Raw genomic sequence first — 20,884 nt, 5'->3', positions numbered from 1 at the left:
GTGACACATGGCGAAGTTCTAGAAGAAATGACGCGGAGCAATTAGGCAGCAACATGTGGCACTAGGAAAAGGAGGACATACCAGCATTGTGCGCGGCGCACCTCCTTCCTTTTTCTATATATAGTTGTGAAAACATGCTCATTTTCCCTCACAACTTGCCCATAAACTCTCTGGAGATCTTCCTTTATTGAGTTTGATTTTCTTAAGATAACTAGAGTATTTTAGCTAAATTTTGGAGTGGCTAGGAGTCCAACAAATAGAAGAGTTCGGGTTAAGATTTTGTCTGCACGTTTTCCCGGTTTCCACTAAAACATCTGTAAGTTAAGCTACACTCTTTTGTATTCAGTGTAACTTATATTTATTGTTATAAGTCGTTATTATGAACCAATAAATAAGATTTATCAGTGATTCCAAGTCATAATACTTATTGATCTACTTATAGGAGAGATGTCTAGAATGGTCACGTTAGCTTGGTTGTTGGATTTTAGAAAGGCTACACGCCGAAATGATCCTGCCTCCCAACTGTCGTGCCTAGTTGATCCTTACTTTATAGATCTTGATGTGGACATTAGGATTAGTGGGAATCTAGACTATAATTATCATAGTCACTAGGATTACGAAACTAAACTAAGGCTTAGTACTTTATGCGTCTAGGTCTTTTGAAATTACGAAGCGAAGCGCTGCCGAAATCGTCAGTCGTCCACTTTTATCAAGTGAGTGCATAGTTACTTTCATCTTACATATAGATATGAAGTATCTAGATAATTTCATGCTTTATGTGCTTATTATTTGTGCCGAAAATGTTATGTGTTAGATAAAATAATATGAGATGACATTCAAATCGATTTAATCATATAAGTATTATAAACTTATAAATATGTATTGGGTAGTGATAGGGGATGGTAGATAAGAAATGATAGATATGTGATTGTAGATAGGTAATGATAAATAGGAGATGACTTGGAGATGCCCTGACCTTGACTTGCGATGTTGAGATGTACTCATCTACCATAGTATAGATGGCGACCAATGACTAATCTAAAAATGTCATGTGGAAACACCGGCATGCCCGTAACCTGTAGGTGATGAATTAGGAGTTTAGGCGACATAGTAACTACGTATTCATGCGATGATACTCTAACCTTTTTTGGACACGTATTGGGGGAGTAATCCCTAAAACAATACTATCTATGCGATGTAGGCGATGATCCTTAAGAAAACTCCTTAAAAACAAACATATAAGAAAATGCGATGTAGGCGATGATAGGTAAAGGCGATGTAGGTGATAGTCCCTAGGATAATTTCTTAGAAAGGAATAAATAAAAAAACAGGGATGGGTATTTGGGTTAATTATTTGACATTAAATATGTGAATAAATCAATTACCTATATTATTGTGGGTTGAAACTCTATGTATCTCACCAGGTTTCCCAACCTAACCCACTCAGCTTATTTGTATCACAGGTATCGATGTGAAGACACATTGCACTGAGAGATTAAAGGGGATGTAGATCATTAGTATAAACTAATGTAAGGTCTATTTATGCTTATGTTTTGTATTAGTTATAACATCCCAAGTTTTGAAAAGATATCAATATCGAACGTTTCTTCCGAAATATTTAATGTTAATATTATCTCACATTGAAATAATATTTTTGGGACCAATTTTGTAATAAAAGAAATACTCTCTTTTAAAATAAGCAGAAATACAAATTTTAAAATGACTGTAAATTTGGGGATGTCACATCAAGCGTCACGTAACAAAAACAATAACTCAAACATAATCGTAATTATACTCATTGAAGCCTTACGGGTTTCCCCATACCTTGCTCAATATAGAAATACGGTCTTTAGGTCATAGATCTATAGAAAAAACCATATGATTTACCCTACATCTTACTAACCGAAGGAAGAGTAAAAAAATCACATTCCTAATGACATCTTGGCTAGACATATACTTCATGACCGGAGGTACCATCTAATATAGTCTTCTAATTAACTCGTCCAGACAATTGACAACTATAAAACTATAAATGCATTCATAACATAAAACTCAAAGCTCAAATCACAAAGAAATGATCAAACTCAACTGACTAATTTAATTTTATTGAATAATGATACGAATCAATTGTTACAGAATTTCCTATGAAACAATTGCTACATAAAATTTGCTATGAAATTTACTATGATGTTATAATTACGTAGCCAAAGTTTTGCTAAAAGAAATATAGGTACAGAGTCTCATTAACAAATTGTGTAAAAAAAATTAGTAGTTATTCAGATTTAGCTATAAAATTTCAATTTTTTCCAACATAATTTTCCGTAACAAAATCAAAATCAAAATTTTCTTATAGTGGAAATCGGTTTAGAATCGATTAATCAAATTCGTAGCACGACTGATACTTTGTGACATGATGTATTCGGGTTTGTGTATCTTCTATTCTATTTTAATTCAATTCCTTATTTAAGAAATATAATTAGTTTATATATATATATATATATATATATATATATATATATATATATATATATATATATATATATATATATATATATATATATATAAAAGTAAATTACATGAATGTCCCTTGGCTAGGTACCAAAAAGCAGTTTAGTCCGTATTTTTAAAAATTAATTCGGACCGTCCATGTGTTTCCATTTCCTTGCATGGTTAGTGCCTATCGCTGTTAGCCGTTTGTGGTTTCGGTTTAAATGCCCCAAAACATTTTTAGTCCCCCGTTTCTTTTAAATTTATCATTTTAGTCCCTCGTTTCTTTTTAAAAGACTACATTGCCATTTTTTATATTTTTTCACTTATTTATAACTTATCAATTAAATTAGATTAATTATAAATTTTAAAAACTTATATCATTTTCATCTCTCTCTATCTCTCTCTCATTTTCTCTTTATTCCCTGTCTTCTTTCTCAATTCGGGCAACTATCTCCTACTAATCATCGACAACCATCTTCTTTCACCGTAGGCACCTTCACCAACCACCACCTGTCAACATCAAATTTGATACTATAACCAAAATTTAAAACTCAAACCCAAATTTGATACTAGAACCAGAATCTAGTACCTATAATCAACACCAAATCCTAATCTAAAACCTTTAATCAACACTGATTTACGAGATGAAGTCCCAAAACCTAAAATCAGTTATGAAATCCCTACATCGATGCAAAATCCAGAAGGACTGGGATGTAGAATCGAAACCCTAGATTTGTGTCCTATCTTCTTTCTCAGCTTTTGCAACCACCGTTTATCACCATCGGAGAAGAGAGAAGAGTTGTCGAAATTTAGATACGCGAATGGAGTATAGATCTGGAATCTAGATATAAAAGGGTTGTTGATAGCATGCCATAAGTCACATATTTCTCCATTGTTGTCCTTCAATAGTGTACATATATCAATCATTTCGTAACAAATTTCATCCAAATCCACTCAAACCCGTGCGATTGGCACACCAGGGCTTCCGCTATAGTTAGTTATTATATAACACATTTGGTGGTATTTTTACATGTTTTATATATATATATATATATATATATATATATATATATATATATATATATATATTAAATATAATGGTTTGGTTCGGTTTTTTATGGGACAATTTTAAAATAAAACCAAAACTGAACCATTTGCATTTGGTTAATAGAAATCAGAAACCAAATCATTATTTTTAATAATGGTTCGGTTATATCGGTTAAATTAGCTACCGTTCGATCTTCGGTTTTATATCACCCCTAAAAAAACTTTTGAGACTTATTTGATAAATATGTCTTTATATTGATTGTGATTAACCTTGTATAGTTTTAAACAATTTAAATTGTTTTGAATAATTTTTATATATGCATCAAAATTAAATATGTTTTAATGTTATAAGAGTAAATTTTATGCTTTCAAGAGTTCTAGAATGCATGCAACCCTTTTTAAATTCGAAAATGATGCGGACAATACCATAATATTAGACTTAGGGAGGAGGGAGTCGATGTAGTTTTTTGAGGTGGTACCGGCGATACTTCCTGGTCATGATACCGTGAATGCAATTGGGTTAAGTGGGCTATGAAATAATTGATATCAGCAGCTTATAGAACCCGCTAGAAATTTTGTTTACTTTGCATGTCTCTATTTGGCATTTTCTATGCACGTGCCTTTCATTTAATTTTCAAAGAAATAAAAAACACAAAAGGATCCGTGACCTTTTTTCTTTCATTTTTTTTCTCTTATTTCTTTTTCTTTCATTACTTTTGTTTCCTAGGTAACTAGACAAAAAGCAGCTAGTCATTACAATTCATGTCGTTTTAGATTTTTTTTTTCTTTTTTTTGGTTTCAAATTAGCAAAAAATAATTTTTAGAAAAAAATATTATGTTTTATTTTATGTAATATTTTTTAATTTAATTAAATAAAAAATAATGATGTGACAAGTGGGTTGAGTGGGTTGAGAAAGATAGGGTTTCCATATGTTGTGGGTTCGGAAAGATGGAAAAGAGAGAAGAAAGAAAAGCTGATGTGGCAGTGGGTTTAGTGGGTTGGGAGGGATGGACTCCTTCCTCCCTTAGAAATTCAAAACAACCTAGGAAAACTCAGCCTCTTGCATATATGCACAACATCATGTTTTATATCTACATTCTCAAGCAACCATAAAAACATATATGCTTTTGGACAATATAAATTGGTAAAATGAGTATTATATCCGATCACATAAATCATATATACTTGTAATATCGGAAACCTTTGTGAAAGGTGATCTCAAAGCTAGCTCAAAGCTTCTTCGATGACTTGGTGGCGAAAGTGAGGTTTGTTGTAGCTCAAAGTCTCATGAAGACTGGTTCACCAAATTAAATGAAGTGATTCTAATACTTTTAGCTGGTGGGCTCACGAAAACGGGCTGACCAAAGGGAATTTAGTGCACGGAGGCGTTGAAAGTACTCCCCTAATGCGAGCAACCCTCTTGCAGCTTGATGTGCGGTTAAGATTCGAGACATTTGTTGCAACACTTGTTGTCGTAGGTGATCCGCCTGCATGCATGCGATTGCTTTCATTGTAAGCGGAGCACAAAAAGTTGTAACTACTTTTAATATTTGACTTTAAAAATCTCATGTGAGTTGAATGTAACGTCTAATTAAGGTAGCATTATTTAATTAATTACCTGGTTCAAGAAATTCTCGATTCCTTCAAGCCTCTCCATAGCTAAAGTCATTTGTGCATTGTAACTTCCAACTCCAGTTATGTCGATAGTGATACCCTGAGCAAGGTTCTGTTGAAGCTTTTCCATTCCTAGACTCAATGCATCCTCGGCTTGTTTACAAGAGTGTTTCAGAGTCGAGACGCTCATCAGTTGTGCATCCGATAAAGGCTCAAGTTGTGGCAATAGTATCTACATACCCATACATGAGAAAAGAACAAAAAACAATGTGTCATAATTAATAATCGCTGTATATTATGCCCTCTTATATTTTCCATGCTATAATATAAGCTACAAAAGGGTATTTTTGGAGCTCTATATATACGTCCAAAAGTGAATTGTGATTTTTTTTGGGTAGAAACTAGTAACAAGGTCTTACGTATAGGAGCTCTGATGGTCGTGGACCTCCAAGCCACTGAAAGAACCTTTCGAGGGGCGTTCTCCACAACCCATTCATCGTATAAAACACATCAGCTTTTGCAGCATTAGCTTTCAATTGGAAAAGCTCATAGTAGTGGTTCAAGCCACTGTCTACGAATATACGAAGCTCTAATTCGCTTACATGACTTTGCAACACGTCTTTAAGTTCATTGTCCTTTTTTTGTTGCTCGGCAACCCACAAATCATATGCCATCTCAAATGCAGCGATACCTATACCAATTACAATTAGTAGTCCAGATTAATTAAAACCTTAATTTTACTTGGATTAATTTAATAGACGATCCATTAATGGATTGTACGTACTCATGTACAACATAATTAAGTCATGTACCTGGATTGACATTATTAGGTAACAGACCATTGCTTGTATTCAGTAAACCACCGTACACACGCTGCAATCAATCAAACAACCACCAAGAGTTCATGGAAATGAATGACCAAAAGATTATAATTAAAGAAGCAAAAGAGGAAAGTCTTTTTGCGTGAAATTTTGGTTCACCTGCTGTCGAGCTCTCTCGAGCTCCTGCTCCAACTGCGCCAACTTTAAACGACCAGTTTCCAATTGTTGAACGTAGGCCTATGGAGACAATGTAGAAAAAAATAGAAGTTGAAGATCCAAATGTAACACACTCAAAGTGAATGTTTTGGACAAACCTTTTTCCTCAAACGGCTTTTACGTGCAGCTTCACGGTTTTGCGCTAGCCTTCTTTGCAACTGTACGTAGTTACATCGCAAGTGAATATATATACAGGCGCGGAGCTTCAATATATATATATATATATATATATATATATATATATATATATATATATTTGGGGTGGAAATATAATATGTATAAAAAACGGTGAGAGGGGGGCCACAACCAAAATTTTATATTTTTAGGCATAATATGTATAAAACTAATATATAGGCCAAAATTTTATATTTTTAGGTATAATATGTATAAAACTAATATATAGGGGCTACTTCTATAACCAAAAAATCAAAGGGGGGGGGGGGGGGGGGGTGGCACAGCCCCCTTGCCTTAATAAAGCTCCGCGCCCTATATATATATATATATATATATATATATATATATATATATATATATATATATATATATAATCAAGGGGGGCCCCTCGCCCTAGTAAAGCTCCGCCCCTGTGTGTGTATATATAGCTTATGTACACACATATATAACAATAACAAGAGGAGAAAATGAAGGAATATATCACCTTATCAGACATGTTTTTGGCTGCTTCATTATCGGATGAAGGTCCTATCGACTCCTGCGAAATGTAATCCGTCTAAAAGTATCGAAACTTTATATGTTAGAATGGAGATGTATATGTTAACATGGTCCTTATATTTGTATAGAATTACTAGAGTAAACTTCAAAATTAGTCCTCAGTGGATTCCAAAAATCCTATAGAAGGGGTTCAAAAAATTTCAACTTGCATTAGTATTCAAATATGCACCTTTTGTGATTTTGATTTTGGAAAACTTGAAATGACTGTTTTATCCTTTTAATTTTACAATGTTGGTAAAGAGTCAAAGGATTTCCGGCATGATTAGTGTGTGTGTGGGGGGGAGGGTATAGTAGTGGAGGGTGGGTTAATTATTCAAATAAAAGAAATGTTAAAGTTAATATGGTAAAAAAAAAAGTTAAAAAGGCAAAACAAATATTTAATGGACCAAAGTTAAAAAGATTTTGAAGTTATCCATAACTTTTTGCAAGCTAACATAAACCACTTGTGGAGTTTACTTAAAATATTATGATTCATTCAGTGAACAGTGTTAATTAAAACAGAGTTCTTCCAAATTAACATGCCAACGACACATATGTTTATCTTAATATGCCAGATGTGTTCAAATTGGAATCTCCTTTTTAAACATTATTTATGTAGATCTAGTACCTTAAATAATGGTATAGACATATATATGTACAATAACATATAAGTTGTCTTATTCCATGAAAATGTATTGTTTAATAAAGAGTTTTTCCCAAACACACATTTCATCCGTGTTCGTTGAGTGGGCCCTATATATATATACTTTAATAAATGAAGGTTTTTTTGCCACATGTCTTATTCTCCTTCATTTGGACACATGACATTTTCTAAAATTTTTAAATTTTCTATTTTCCACTTGTCATTTTATTGTATTTTTCATTTTATTAAATTAAAATTTCATATTTAATATGTAAGGTAATATATATGTAAGATATTTATTAGAAAATGTTTATATATGTAATGTATTCAATACATTAAAGCTTCATTAATTTTAATAATTCAAATTTTTTCTCATTTTTCTTAAAAATTCAAACTTTTCAAATTGTTAAAATTTCATATTTAATATATATATAACTTGTAGGCTAAGCATAGAGAGATAAAGTCCACCTTGTTGGGTAGCCTATTGATCATAGAGGAGGAGGCGGTGTTTGGGGTTACAATATCGCATCCAAAATTAGTAGTGTCGTCGTCCCACATTCCGATATGGTGAAGTGGCTCGAATATGCCCATCCTTCTCGAAGTAGCAAATTGCGTGGATGTGGATGCCATTTTCTACGTCAGTAAATAAAGCCCTAAATATATAGCAATTAAGATTAAGAATGAGAAAATCATCAATTCTTGAGTATACTCAACTCGATCAAAACACCAATATTTATAAACTTCAAAACATGAACATAGTGGAACATAGACTTCCAGGAACAGAAGATGAACACTTTTTTATTCCTATTTCCATTCTTGATTATTGAAGTTCAAGTATTTATTTTTCTCAAATTCAAAGTTAACAAAATGATTATTTTTTTATAGTTTTTTTTTAAAAAAATAAATAAATAAATCAACAAACAATTTTTTTTCAAGAGAAATATGTTTTTTTATTAGTTTCGAAGTTCAGTGGTTGCTTATTTGTGACTGTAGAAGTCAAAAAGTTGATTCATATACGAAGGTATCTAGCAAACAAATTAGGATTTCAATTCTGAAGAATAATCATTGCATCACAACTCATGCTACTGCCCACTGCGTTAAGAAAAAACACATCATATATAGAATTCAACATATCACATACACACATAGTAATAAAAAGTCAGCTTATAAAATTCAGAAGACTTAGTTTAAAACAAGAAATTAAACACACAGTTTCACACACAAAACCCTCTGATATATATGCGAAAAACACATAGATTACATCAAAAGCAGCAGAAAAACTTATATATCACAAGAAACTGATTGATAGAAAAGAAAACGATGAGAGAGAGAGAGAGAGAGAGAGAGAGAGAGGCCAACCTGTTCATGAACTGCTGAATGCTGAAGGACAATCTTCCAAAACCAAAAAGATACAATTTTTGGGGGGTTTTATAAACAAGAAATTAAACCCACCAAAGCAAGTAATAAAAGTAAAGCGGGTTTGGGTAAAAGGCATCAAATCATATGATTTTAAGAGAAAAAGGAAGATCATCATGGGTTCAAAAGCAAGAAGACACCCCCAGTTGGCCAAGAAACAGACAACATAAATAAATCGACAAATTAAGCACTAAACTTATAATCAAAATAATAATGGTATTTGAATTACAATAAGTAAAAGGTTAAGCTTTGTGGAATCACAAATACAAAACAGTTAACATCATCGTACAATAATAAAATTGCTTTGTAATTATTAAAGCAATAATACTTTTGGAAAAATAACCGTTAATTAGATATTATTAATTACCAAAGGACTTCTAAGATATATTATTAGATTTTTGGAAACAGCAAATTTATTAAAAAAGCAACCAACCGACTAGCCAGAAACTAGCAAGAAGACGTAGTCTGACAAAACCAAAAAGAAAGAAATAACAAAAAAGGAGTAGACCTCGTAATGAGACGGGTTTGGAGCGAATCGACCTTGATCAAATTTCGATTAACAAATTTCAAAATCTAATCCAAACCCGCTCCGTAACCCGCAGAGTTTAGAATAATCAAACTCATATCTTTATCCATCGAATCAACAGATATTCAAACCCGCCGCATAACCCGTAGGTTTTTTGAATAATCAAACAAAAATGTTTATTTAGAAAACACATTACATACTCGAGGATTTTCGATTGGAATTAAATTCACTATTGTAGTAACTTCCCATTGATTTTTGAATGTCAAATGCGGTTATAGAGAATAGCAATTGCAAACTTTCTTCCGATTGATAATGATTTTATTGATATATAAATGAAATTAATGATTGCTTGATAGAATATTAATGAAATAATACCATAATTCTTGTTAATAGACAATCTAGAAGTTGACTCATCGAGTCCTATGTAAAAATAGTTTGGCCTTTGGCTTTTTCCCTTTGGACTTTCGATTACAGTTAAAATAAAACTTTAGACATGATAAAATATAAACATATATTTCTAAATTTATCCGGGGCGGGTTATAAACGAATCAGATTGGTGATGATCCATACCCGACCCTTTTAATAAAAGGGTTAACGGGTACGAGTCGTTAACTATGCTCCAAACCCATATAATTCTTAAGGGTTTGAATCGGATCAGTGTCAAAACCCGCTCCATTGCCAGGCCTAAACAGGAGGTAAGGTATTACAAATTTTCAAAAGGAGATACCTGCCAATCATCCCATGTGCCGACATTTATATCCCCCTGCACTTGATCCAAAAAAACAGCGTAGATTTGACGATCTCCACTCCTCTTGTGGGGTTGGTGAACATCGCTTTGAACACCCAGTTGTTATCGTATTTCCATATATTCCATAATACACCATAACATATGGTGAGGAAACGTTTACGCCTTTTGAGACTATTGCCCCAAGACTCCACGTAGACTAGTAAGTCATTAACCTAGTTAAAATATATGGGTTGTAAGCCGCACCATTGGAACACTTTCTCCCTTACTATGCAAGCAAACAGACATTGCATCAGGATGTGGTCTGCATTTTCCTCCCCGTTGATACATGCACCACAACTTAATGAATTCACATTGATTCCACGTGTAGCTAATGCTACCGCCGAGGGTATTCTATTTTGCATAGCTCACCAAATGAAGCAATTTACTCTTTTTGGCGCTTCCTTGCTCCATTTAAGGATTGGGAGGAGTTGGAGAGGGTGTAAGAGAAGTTCGATTTTTTTCCCTCATATTACACACTGTGTACTTTCCATCTAAATCAATTATGCAACTCCACCTATAACCACCGTTTACTAGACGAATATCTGATAGTTCTTCATTTAACTTAGCAAGATCGTCATTTAAACCTGCATCTGTTGGGCATGATTTCCAGTGTCTAACGATTCTACCGTCAGCCACCCGATCAACAACTAAGCATCTCTTTCTAGATTCAACTTTGTACAAAGCTGGGTATTTGTTTTCTAGGTTTTGTGGGCCTAGCCATTTGTCAAGCCAGAACAACACATGCTCACCAGATTTGATCTGCAGTCTGAACACATCTCCAATATCCATTCCAAATTTGTTGAGATCCTTTCTAACCGAGATAACGTTATTCCATACTCCACGTAAATTCCTATTAGACAGAAGATCATGTGGTTTGTTATGAAGATTATGTATACCTTTTATTAATTGACCCCATATTGACTCATCTTCATCCTTTAATCGCCACCACCACTTTACGATTAGACTCATGTTTAATTCACGGATAGATCCCACGCCAAGACCGCCTTTTGATTTGGGTGCGACCACTTTGTCCAAGGATACCTAATGAATTTTCTTTTTGTTTTCATCTCCGCCCCATAGAAACCTTATTCTAATGCTTTCTAGTTCGTCTGTGACTGCCACAAGAGCCATGAATAGGGAGAAGAAGTATGTGGGAAGATTGCCAACCACCGAGTTGGGTAGCGTTAGTCTGCCATCAAAGGAGAGTGATTTCGATTTCCAAGTTGACAGTTTAGAATGGAATTTGTCTATGATTGGCTTCTAGTTTTTTTTATTAGGTTCATATTTGCACCCACCGGGACCCCCAAATAATCGAATGGAAAAGAACCAGCTTCACATCCATGAATATTGGCCCAATTCGAGGTTTCTCGTTCCGAGGCCCCAATTCCAAAGACTTTGGATTTATAAAAGTTAACTTTAAGCCCCGATGACGCGTGAAAACATTTTAGGATTCTAGCGAGGTTTTTGAGATTTGATCTTGACCATTCACCCACAAAGAAAGCATCATCGGCATAGAATAAATGTGATATCATAGGACTATCGTTGGGGATTTGAACTCCTATAAATATCCCTTTTTTTCTCGCTGCTTCCATAGCCACATTAAGACCTTCCATTGCAATGATAAAGAGAAAAGGGGAAAGTGGGTCTCCTTGCCGAACTCCTTTTGAAATTTTGAACTCTTCTGTTGGCGAACCATTTATTATTATCGAGGCTCTTGATGATTTAAGACAGCCGTGAATCCAAAGACGCCATTTGTTGCCGAATTCCATCTGGTATTGAATGGAATCAAGGAACTCCCAATTTATAGAGTCAAAGGCTTTATCAAAGTCTAATTTGAACATCAGGGTCTTTTTCACTTTCTTTGCCCACGTATATATTTCATTTATTACCAAAGGCCCATACAAGATGTTTCTACCCTCTACATATGCAGATTGTACATCACTGACGACACTGCCTATGACATATTTGAGTCTTATCGCAAGGATCTTCGAGATGATTTTATACATGCATCCAATGAGGCTAATAGGATGGTAGTCCGATAATGATGATGGATCTTTTACTTTTGGAGCTAGTGTGATGAGTGATGAATGATGAATTGCAACCTCGAGCAATTGTACCATTTTCATCAAAATGCAGGATAAATTTCATCACATCATCTTTAATGATACCCCAGTAGGTTTTTATGAATTTGAAGGTGAATCCATCCGGCCCCGGGGTCTTTTCACTCCCACAAGCCCACACTGCAACTTTCACTACTTCCGGACTAAAAGGTGCTTCAAGTTTTATAGCCTCCATCGTGGATAAAGTTTTGAAATGAGGGCTACTGAGTTTACGCCTCCAGACCCATTGTTCCTTAAATTTATTCTGAAAGAACTGTTGAGCTTCCATCTTGACCATCCTTGCATCAGATGTCCACCTACCATTTATCATCACCCCGTTGATTCTATTTCTCTTATTCTTGTTGTTAATAAAACCATGGAAGAATTTGGTGTTCTCGTCTCCTTCCACGATCCATTTGATTCGTGATTTTTGATTCAGGTCCAACACCGCCAATTTTTCTAGTTCCAGTATTTTTTGGAGTCCCTGGTCACGACATTCCAGTTCATTGTCTGTTAAGTGTCTTGATTCTGCCAATTTTTCTAGTCACGCCACCTTATTCTTGATTATGGAAATCTCCTGTGCTTCTTCTTTATCTATTCTTCTCTTCCAGTTCCTGATTTGATTTTTAAGGAATTTTAGTTTTGCACCCAAATATGCATCCGGATTACCGTCCAGCAAAACTTCCTCATGCTTCTCTAACTGTGGATGATATAAATTCTTTTCTACATGTTTGAAATACTTTAAAATAGATTAAGTTTGTCATTAAAAAGATATTTATTAATTATTTTAAATTCCATTGTTAAATAACCGATTCTAGTTTAAAAAATAGCTATGAATTTACGTAAACATATGGTAATATACTTATAAAATAGACATTTTTACTTGCACCACGTGCATTTAAAACCTTCATGACTTTTCAATTTGTTTCCAATAAATAATATAAATTGGTTAATAATATTAAATTAATACAAAAACTAAATTCTAATAAAAAATTAACTACACTACAATATTAAAGTATCTTATTTTACTTCTATTTATAAAACCATGACTTTAATTTTTTAACATATTATAGTTAACGTACTAGTTTAGATATGTTGTTTTATGTGAGCAATTGTAATTTTAAAGTCACAACTTTTGTAGAGTTTATGATTTTATGCAAAATAGTTAAATTATTAATTTCATATAATGTTAAACGGTTAACTTAAATCAAAATTTTAGTTAAACTTGAAAAAAATCGAGAGACTATTTTATAAATAGTTAAAAGTTATAAATTATAGTGTTAAACCTAAACTGTAATCGCAAATCAACAAAAAAAACATGAAAATATTTTTTATAATCATTTCTCAAATAAGTATCTTAAAAACAACTTAGAATAAGAATAATTAAAAGTAATATTATATAGAAAATTTATAATGTTATCTTTAAAAACAAAAACAATGTTTGTTGTTTTAAATAATTCCAATCAAAGAAACTAAAAATATTCATCAAATAAATTTTAAAAAAGTTAAATTTCTGAAACCAAATTAAAATAATTAAGAGTTTCCAAATAAGTTATTTTAAATAACTTACAACAATAATAGTTAAAAGTAATATTATATATATAATTTATATTGTTACATTTAAAAACAAAAACATTATTTGATGTTTTAAATAATTACAATGATAGAATTAAAATCTTAAACAAATAAACTTTTTAAAATTAATTAATCATAACACCACCTATAAATATCATTAAACCATATATTATATTTAATTTTATTCATGAGTAACCTGCAGGTAGAAGCCATTGAGACAATTAGGATTATAAAATTTTAAAAGATGTCTACATTGTAACACCGTAAATTTCCAAACAATTTTTTTCACTTTAAATCATATTATTCTCATATAATTGTTTGATTAATAATCCAGGTTCCTCAAAACATAACTCTTTTCTCTGTGTGTACAATCGAGCCGGTGCCTTCCCGCGATCCTAAGAAAAATCTGAAAAACATAACAAATAACACGGTAAGCACGAAGCTTAGTGAGTTCCCCAAAATACCACACACATCTCAGTAGCCTCTCATGGCTATACTCAGATAAGACCCTCCGGTCAATGTGTCTCAGTGGGACCCTCCGGTCCCAGAACCCAAGTGGACCCTCCGGTCCTAACCCAATAAGCTTATAATAACAATACTCGGCATAAATCACAGTGACATAATGCAGAATATCACAATACACAAATAAGCACATAAAACATCTCAGTCACACAAAGATACCACTCATGGTAAGTATAGTGAGAAGACTCACCTCGGATGAAGAACAGCCCCAAAAAACGATGCTGCTGCGCACCGGCCTCTAACTCTGAGCCAAACCCACAATTAACCCAATTAGGAACTAAGTCCAAACTCTCACTCATTAGGTCTAAGGGTAGACCATTAACCAACCCATTATTAGCCTAAAACTCATTCGGCCCACCAAGGCCCAATAATAAATGGGCTCACCCGAGTCCCACTCTCAAAACTAAATGGCAAGCCCAAATTAAGGGCCCAAGCACGAATATATATATATTCCTTCTGGTCCAATACTCAATTGCAACAAGCCCAAACTGAGACTTAGCCCAAAAGTCCACAGTGAGGTTACGCAGGGCGTACCTCCCTTGGTATGCTTAGCGTACTCACACTCCAGATTTGGCCATCGGGGACACTGGGGCAGTACGCGGGGCGTACAGGAATTACGCTCAGCGTACTCCCTACATTCAGTCTTTATACTCCTTTGGTCTTAATCAGTTAAGACATTAACTCAAATCCCAGATCTGGACTCCCTAATGCCTCTTACTCCATAAAGTCAGTGACTTTAAGCGTTTGCATGGCTGGAAAGGTCACAAACTCCCAAAACACTCATTCCCTTATCTCAATAAGCTCATAACACTTGCATGGCTTGATTCCAACGACCAAGATTGGATTTTTATGACATTAGACCACTAATATACTCAAAAGGGGTTGATCCTAGTCTCTGGAACTCAAGATCTCATAAAGTCTCCACCTTTTTGGGACAAAACCCTAAAAGTCTCATCTATGATGCACATAACAAAAGAGTGGTAAAGGTTGAAGCTTTATACCTCTATATGAAGCTCCCAAATCAGATTTGCTCAGATCCAAGAGCTTGGACTCCCACTCCTTCTTCTCCAAAGCTTTCTCTTCTCTTCAAGAACACACAAACACTCTCAAAGGCTCACAAATGCACTCACAAGCTTTAAAAAGAGGGTTAGGGCACACTTAGGGTTTGATGTATGAGAATGGTGGCCAGAAATGAGGCCATCATATCCTTTATATAGGGGACTCACCCTAAATTAGGGTTTTCACTTTGGGCCTAGTACGCCCAACGTACCCTCTGGTACGCCCAGCGTACTAGGTGGCTCTGATTGAAAATCACTCACATGAGTACGCTAAGCGTACACATATGTACGCCCAGCGTACTCAGCTGCCACCTTTCTCAAATAAGGGACTTATCTTGCCACAACTTCAAACTTCCATTACTTCCTCGATATAACCTTGATTCCCATTAACCTCAAACCCACGGAAATGTGACGAGATGCCCTAAGCTTCTAGCAACTCGTCGCAACCCCGAGACTTCCTCATGTCCGGGTTGCAGCCCACGAACCCTAACCACTGACAACCTAAAACAGGATGTTACATACATTATCATATAATTCAAAACAAACAATGTTTATACCAACTTATTATAAGATTTATCATATAAGAGCTAACAACAAAGTCATTGATATATTTAAAAAACATATATTTGTAAATATTTCAAATATATTTTTATATTCTGCGCAACATGCAGATATTCGTCTAGTGGTAATATATACATTGAGCGATCAAGAGAAAACCAAAATTTGAAAATAAACAAGTAAAAATTTTTTCGCTCATAAAATTTTCAACCAAAAACAATTATGCACAAAAAATTTCAATTCAAAATATGTGAAAATTTATATGCACACATATGTGTATTTGTTTTTCATATATATTATCAAAAAATATGTACATACATTTCAATTCTAAAAAAATTGTGTAATATATATATATATATATATATATATATATATATATATATATATAGTAAATGAAACCTAGCTAACAACTACCTCCAACGTTCGACTAAGCTATGCAACCTGTTGAAACCGGTGAAACCGACACTGTGCCCTTTTGCCATAATTCCATGAAAATATCGTGGTCATAGTAAATGAAAAATTAAATTCAAGGCTTTTTCCAATTTAGTGCCAAAAACATGGGACTTTTGATATTAATCCTATTGTAAATTTTATATATATATATATATATATATATATATATATTTGTTATATGTATATGCAATCAACAGTCATATGTACTGCTGTTGGGCACAATCAACAGTCATATGGACTAGGGATGTGCACAATCAATTGTCATATGGACTGCTGATTGTGTGCTCGTCAACAACGCATATGACTGTTGACTGTACTCATTAGCAGTCACAATAAAAAACCAAAAAAAAATCGTCAAATCTTCTTTTTGAGCCTAGATATCGCTTACACACCGTTTGAAGAAGATTGATGTTTTTTGTGTTAAAATGATGAGCTGATTATGAGTTCGCAAGTTCTCACAAATCTTTTGTTTTTCAAAAGAACCTGACTCTCTTTCTCTCTCTCTCTTTCTCTCTCTCTCTCTCTCTATATATATATATATATATATATATATATATATATATATATATATATATATATATATATATATATATAGGGTCCGGTTCCGATGAAAACTCTAAAAACGGTAAGGACTGCAAGGACTAACCGTGATCAGTCGAGCTCATTAAGTGTATTTAGGTTCAATAACAAATAATTGGGTTGCAAAAAAATTTAAAAGAATGTTAGTGGGGTAGGCTAATCAAAATTGGGCTGAAGCAATTTCGACTTCTCTGTGCTCGTCGTTGACTTCTCCAATCATCACACAAGTAAGAAGATCAACGACAAAATCGAGTTTCTTTCTACTGAAATATTCAATATCCTATTCATTTCATACGAAATCAGGTTAGATTCAGATCAAAAACTTATCTTTTACTATTAATCATAAATTTATGTTTCAAAAAATGTAGAATTAGCTTCGATCATCAATAAAATTAGATGAAAACTGAAACAAAATGAAATTTGCTTCGATCATCAGTAAAATTGAAAAAAATTTACAATTTCAATTGAAATAACTCAAAATTTTGGTTAGATTAGAACTCAAAAAGGATACTTTAATGTTGATTGTCATGCTCTGTATCAAATCACGAAAAATCAGTTACGACTTTAATGAAATATCATTTATGAAATTGACAGGTTTAACTCTAATTTATGTTCAAAACTTCGATTTGAATCTATATTCATTGGTATTACGAATGAAAAAACATGATTTATAACAAAATTTGTTCATATAGAGCTCTGTTTTAGGATTAGGTTAAAAATCGAATTTTTATTCATAAAAACATTTAAAATCATTGAAACTAGTGTATGAAAAACATCTGTTTTCAATTTTTTTATTGATAATATTTTGATTGATATCGAAATTGAAGTAATACTAGACGCTAATCAACAATCAACAATGTGATATATAAGAAACATGTTAATATCAGTTTCTATGTTAATATTTAGGTGAAAAACATGTAATAATTGATGAGCTTATAACATAAACATCAATTGTGGATCAACATTCAGTGAATATAGAATCTATAATGCATATTGATGATGCAGAAAGTGGAAACAAGAAAACAACAGATTCAGAAAGTAATGATCAAGATAACTTTATTATTAAAAATATTGTTTTTTTACATCGTATATTATGATACAATGTTTTTGAATAAAAAAAATGGTTCTATGACAATAAATATTGGATCTTCATCAGGAAATGTTGCATCTTCATCATCTTCTAAACGTGATCAAATTGTGAGTATAACTGATGGATAAACTTACTAGACTCCAGATGTAGATATCAGACCTTATAAGGGACAAACTTTTCCAAAATTTGAAGATGTTTTAGCATTTTATAAAGAATATGCTTGGAAAAGTGGGTTTGAAATAAGAATAGCATCTACAAAGACAATAAAAGGAGTATAAGGTTATGGAAGAATATGCATAGTATACAATAGGCAAGGATCCAAAAAGAAAGTTGCATATGATACTCTAGATGATCCAAACAACAAAAAACACATACGACCTTCTATTAGAGTAAACTATGAAGTATATGTGAGAATGAAGGTCAATAAGGATAAAGTATGACAAATATATGAGCTTAAAGAAGAACACACACACACACATATTTTTCATGAAGAAAACAAAAGTTTTATAAATTCTGAAAGAAGACTCACATTTTCACAAAAGAAAATGATATATGATATGTCAAATGTAAACATGGGACCAAGTACTGCATATAAATACATAAAAGAGTCCAAGGTGGTTTTGAGAATGCTAGAGCTACACGAATAAATACAAAAAATTTCAAAAGGGATTAGATTGAATTTATTGGAGAAAGAGATGCAGATTTTGTGATAAACAAGTTGATGAAGAAAAAAAGATTATTTACAAATTTTTTCGTTTGACTGTAGTGTTGGAAGTAATGAAGAATTGACTGGATTGTTTTAGGCAGAGGAAGAAGCAAAACGAAACTATTTTGCATTTGGAGATGTTGTCTCTTTTGATGCAACTTACCGAAAAAAACAAGTAAGTGACTATATAATTTACTTATATTTTTGAATTATTGTATTTACATATATTAGAATAGTGAATCATTATTTTTAATTAGAGCAATTTTGTATGATTAATATTTGAATCAATAGTAAAATAAGAATTATATTTTAAATTTCTATAAAAAAAATAAGAATCAAATTATTTTTGAATCTAAATTTTAAAATAAAAGATTCAAAAAGTAAGTGAATGTTTAATGTATTTATAATTTTGAATCATTTTCTAAATTTTGAATATTAATTATTTTTTATTGAATCATTTAATGATTGTCTTTAATTAGGGCAAATTTAAATCATTAGTATATGAATTATTAAATTATGTTTTTGAATCATTGTATTTAGAATCATTAATATTATGAATTTTAATCTATCAACAATAATAATTATATGTGAATCAATAAAAATATGAGTTGCATAATTTAATAATATTAAAATATCAAATATGAGTTACATCATTACTAAGATATATGATGGTATTTGCATAATAATATAACTTTTCTTTCTTTGTTTTACAGATTTATGATGATTTTTGTACCATTTACTGTTATAGATAATCATAAACGATACATAACTTTTGGATTCGGGTTACTTTCAAGTGAAAGCATTGAATCTTACTCATTGCTACAACATGCTTTCAAAAAAGCATTTCTCAAAGAGCCAAATGTAATTGTAATAAATCAAGACACTGCAATTTTGCAAGCGGTACCGACGGTATTCAAGAGTGCAAGACATAGATTGTGTATGTGGCACATATTAAAAAATTTACTCACAAGGTTAGTACATAATTATAAAATGTTTTTTTAATTTAATATAAATTTTTTAATTATATATATATATATATATATATATATATATATATATATATATATATATATATATATATATATATATATATATATATATATATATATATATATATGGGGCAAAAACAAATGTTTTGAAAAAGTTGAGCGATCTCATTTGAAATGAAACAATACTCAAAGAAGATTTTGAATCAACATGGAAAAACATAATGGATGAGTTTCACTTAAATGAAAACAACTAGTTTAACAGGATGTACAAAATGAGAGATCTATGGATTCCTGCTTATTTCAAAGAATACTCATCTTGATCGATGAGGACTACATCAAGATCTGAAGCTGGAAATTATTTTTTAAGGGCTACTCTCTAACTCAGATTTTCATTTGATTGAATTTTCAACTCATTTTGATACTGCATTAGAAGGACAACTATGCATTCAAAGAAAAAATGATCATGATTCAAGATACACAAAATCGGATATTAAAATTGGATTGAAACTTGAAGTTGAAGCAGCTGAAATCTTCACAAGAAATGTTTTCTTTGATATTCAATAAGAGATTATTGCATTAATGGTTAGTTACATGTTAAACTTTTTAAATCGGATAAAAAACTTCTTTGTTCTTGCTTTATATTTGAATTGACGGGAATTTTATGCAGATATTGTTTCTATGTTTTAAGAATGGAAGGTGTGGAAAGTTATCCAAAAGCATATTTGACAAAGATATGGACAAAAGATGTGGTACCATGATACAAGCATACTTATAATCTAACAAATGTTCATACAAGCAAAAAGAAAGAAGATATTCAATTTATTATACGGGAATTAGAATTTGCAATGGAGTTCTGCATGTATAGGTTGGATAATGATTTTGACAAATTGATCTTGTTCAGAGATGAGATGAATAAGAAGATGACTAATATCGACAAAGAAACAAAAAATGCAAAATCAATGAATAACAAATAAGTTAGTGAG

The 20,884-nt window shown here is 32.3% G+C and overlaps 1 protein-coding gene across 1 annotated transcript; it reads right to left on the bottom strand.

Moving 5' to 3' along the window:
* Nucleotides 1-4,643: 4,643 nt before the first annotated feature.
* Nucleotides 4,644-9,316, bottom strand: LOC145132449 (transcription factor TGA4-like). The gene is made up of 9 exons (XM_079067232.1): nt 8,903-9,316; nt 8,012-8,196; nt 6,848-6,919; nt 6,288-6,347; nt 6,133-6,210; nt 5,965-6,025; nt 5,572-5,843; nt 5,157-5,384; nt 4,644-5,025 (listed from the first exon to the last, which is right to left on the bottom strand). The coding sequence occupies exons 2-9, from the start codon at nt 8,171-8,173 to the stop codon at nt 4,870-4,872; spliced, it is 1,089 nt and encodes a 362-aa protein (XP_078923358.1). The 5' UTR covers nt 8,174-8,196; nt 8,903-9,316; the 3' UTR covers nt 4,644-4,869.
* Between the last annotated feature and the right edge of the window lie 11,568 nt (nt 9,317-20,884).

Source organism: Lactuca virosa, chromosome 1 (genome assembly GCF_052849685.1).
Source record: "Lactuca virosa cultivar CGN04683 chromosome 1, Lactuca_virosa_CGN04683_v6, whole genome shotgun sequence".
NCBI lineage: Eukaryota > Viridiplantae > Streptophyta > Magnoliopsida > Asterales > Asteraceae > Lactuca > Lactuca virosa.
This window is presented reverse-complemented; position numbering and strand designations above follow the sequence as displayed.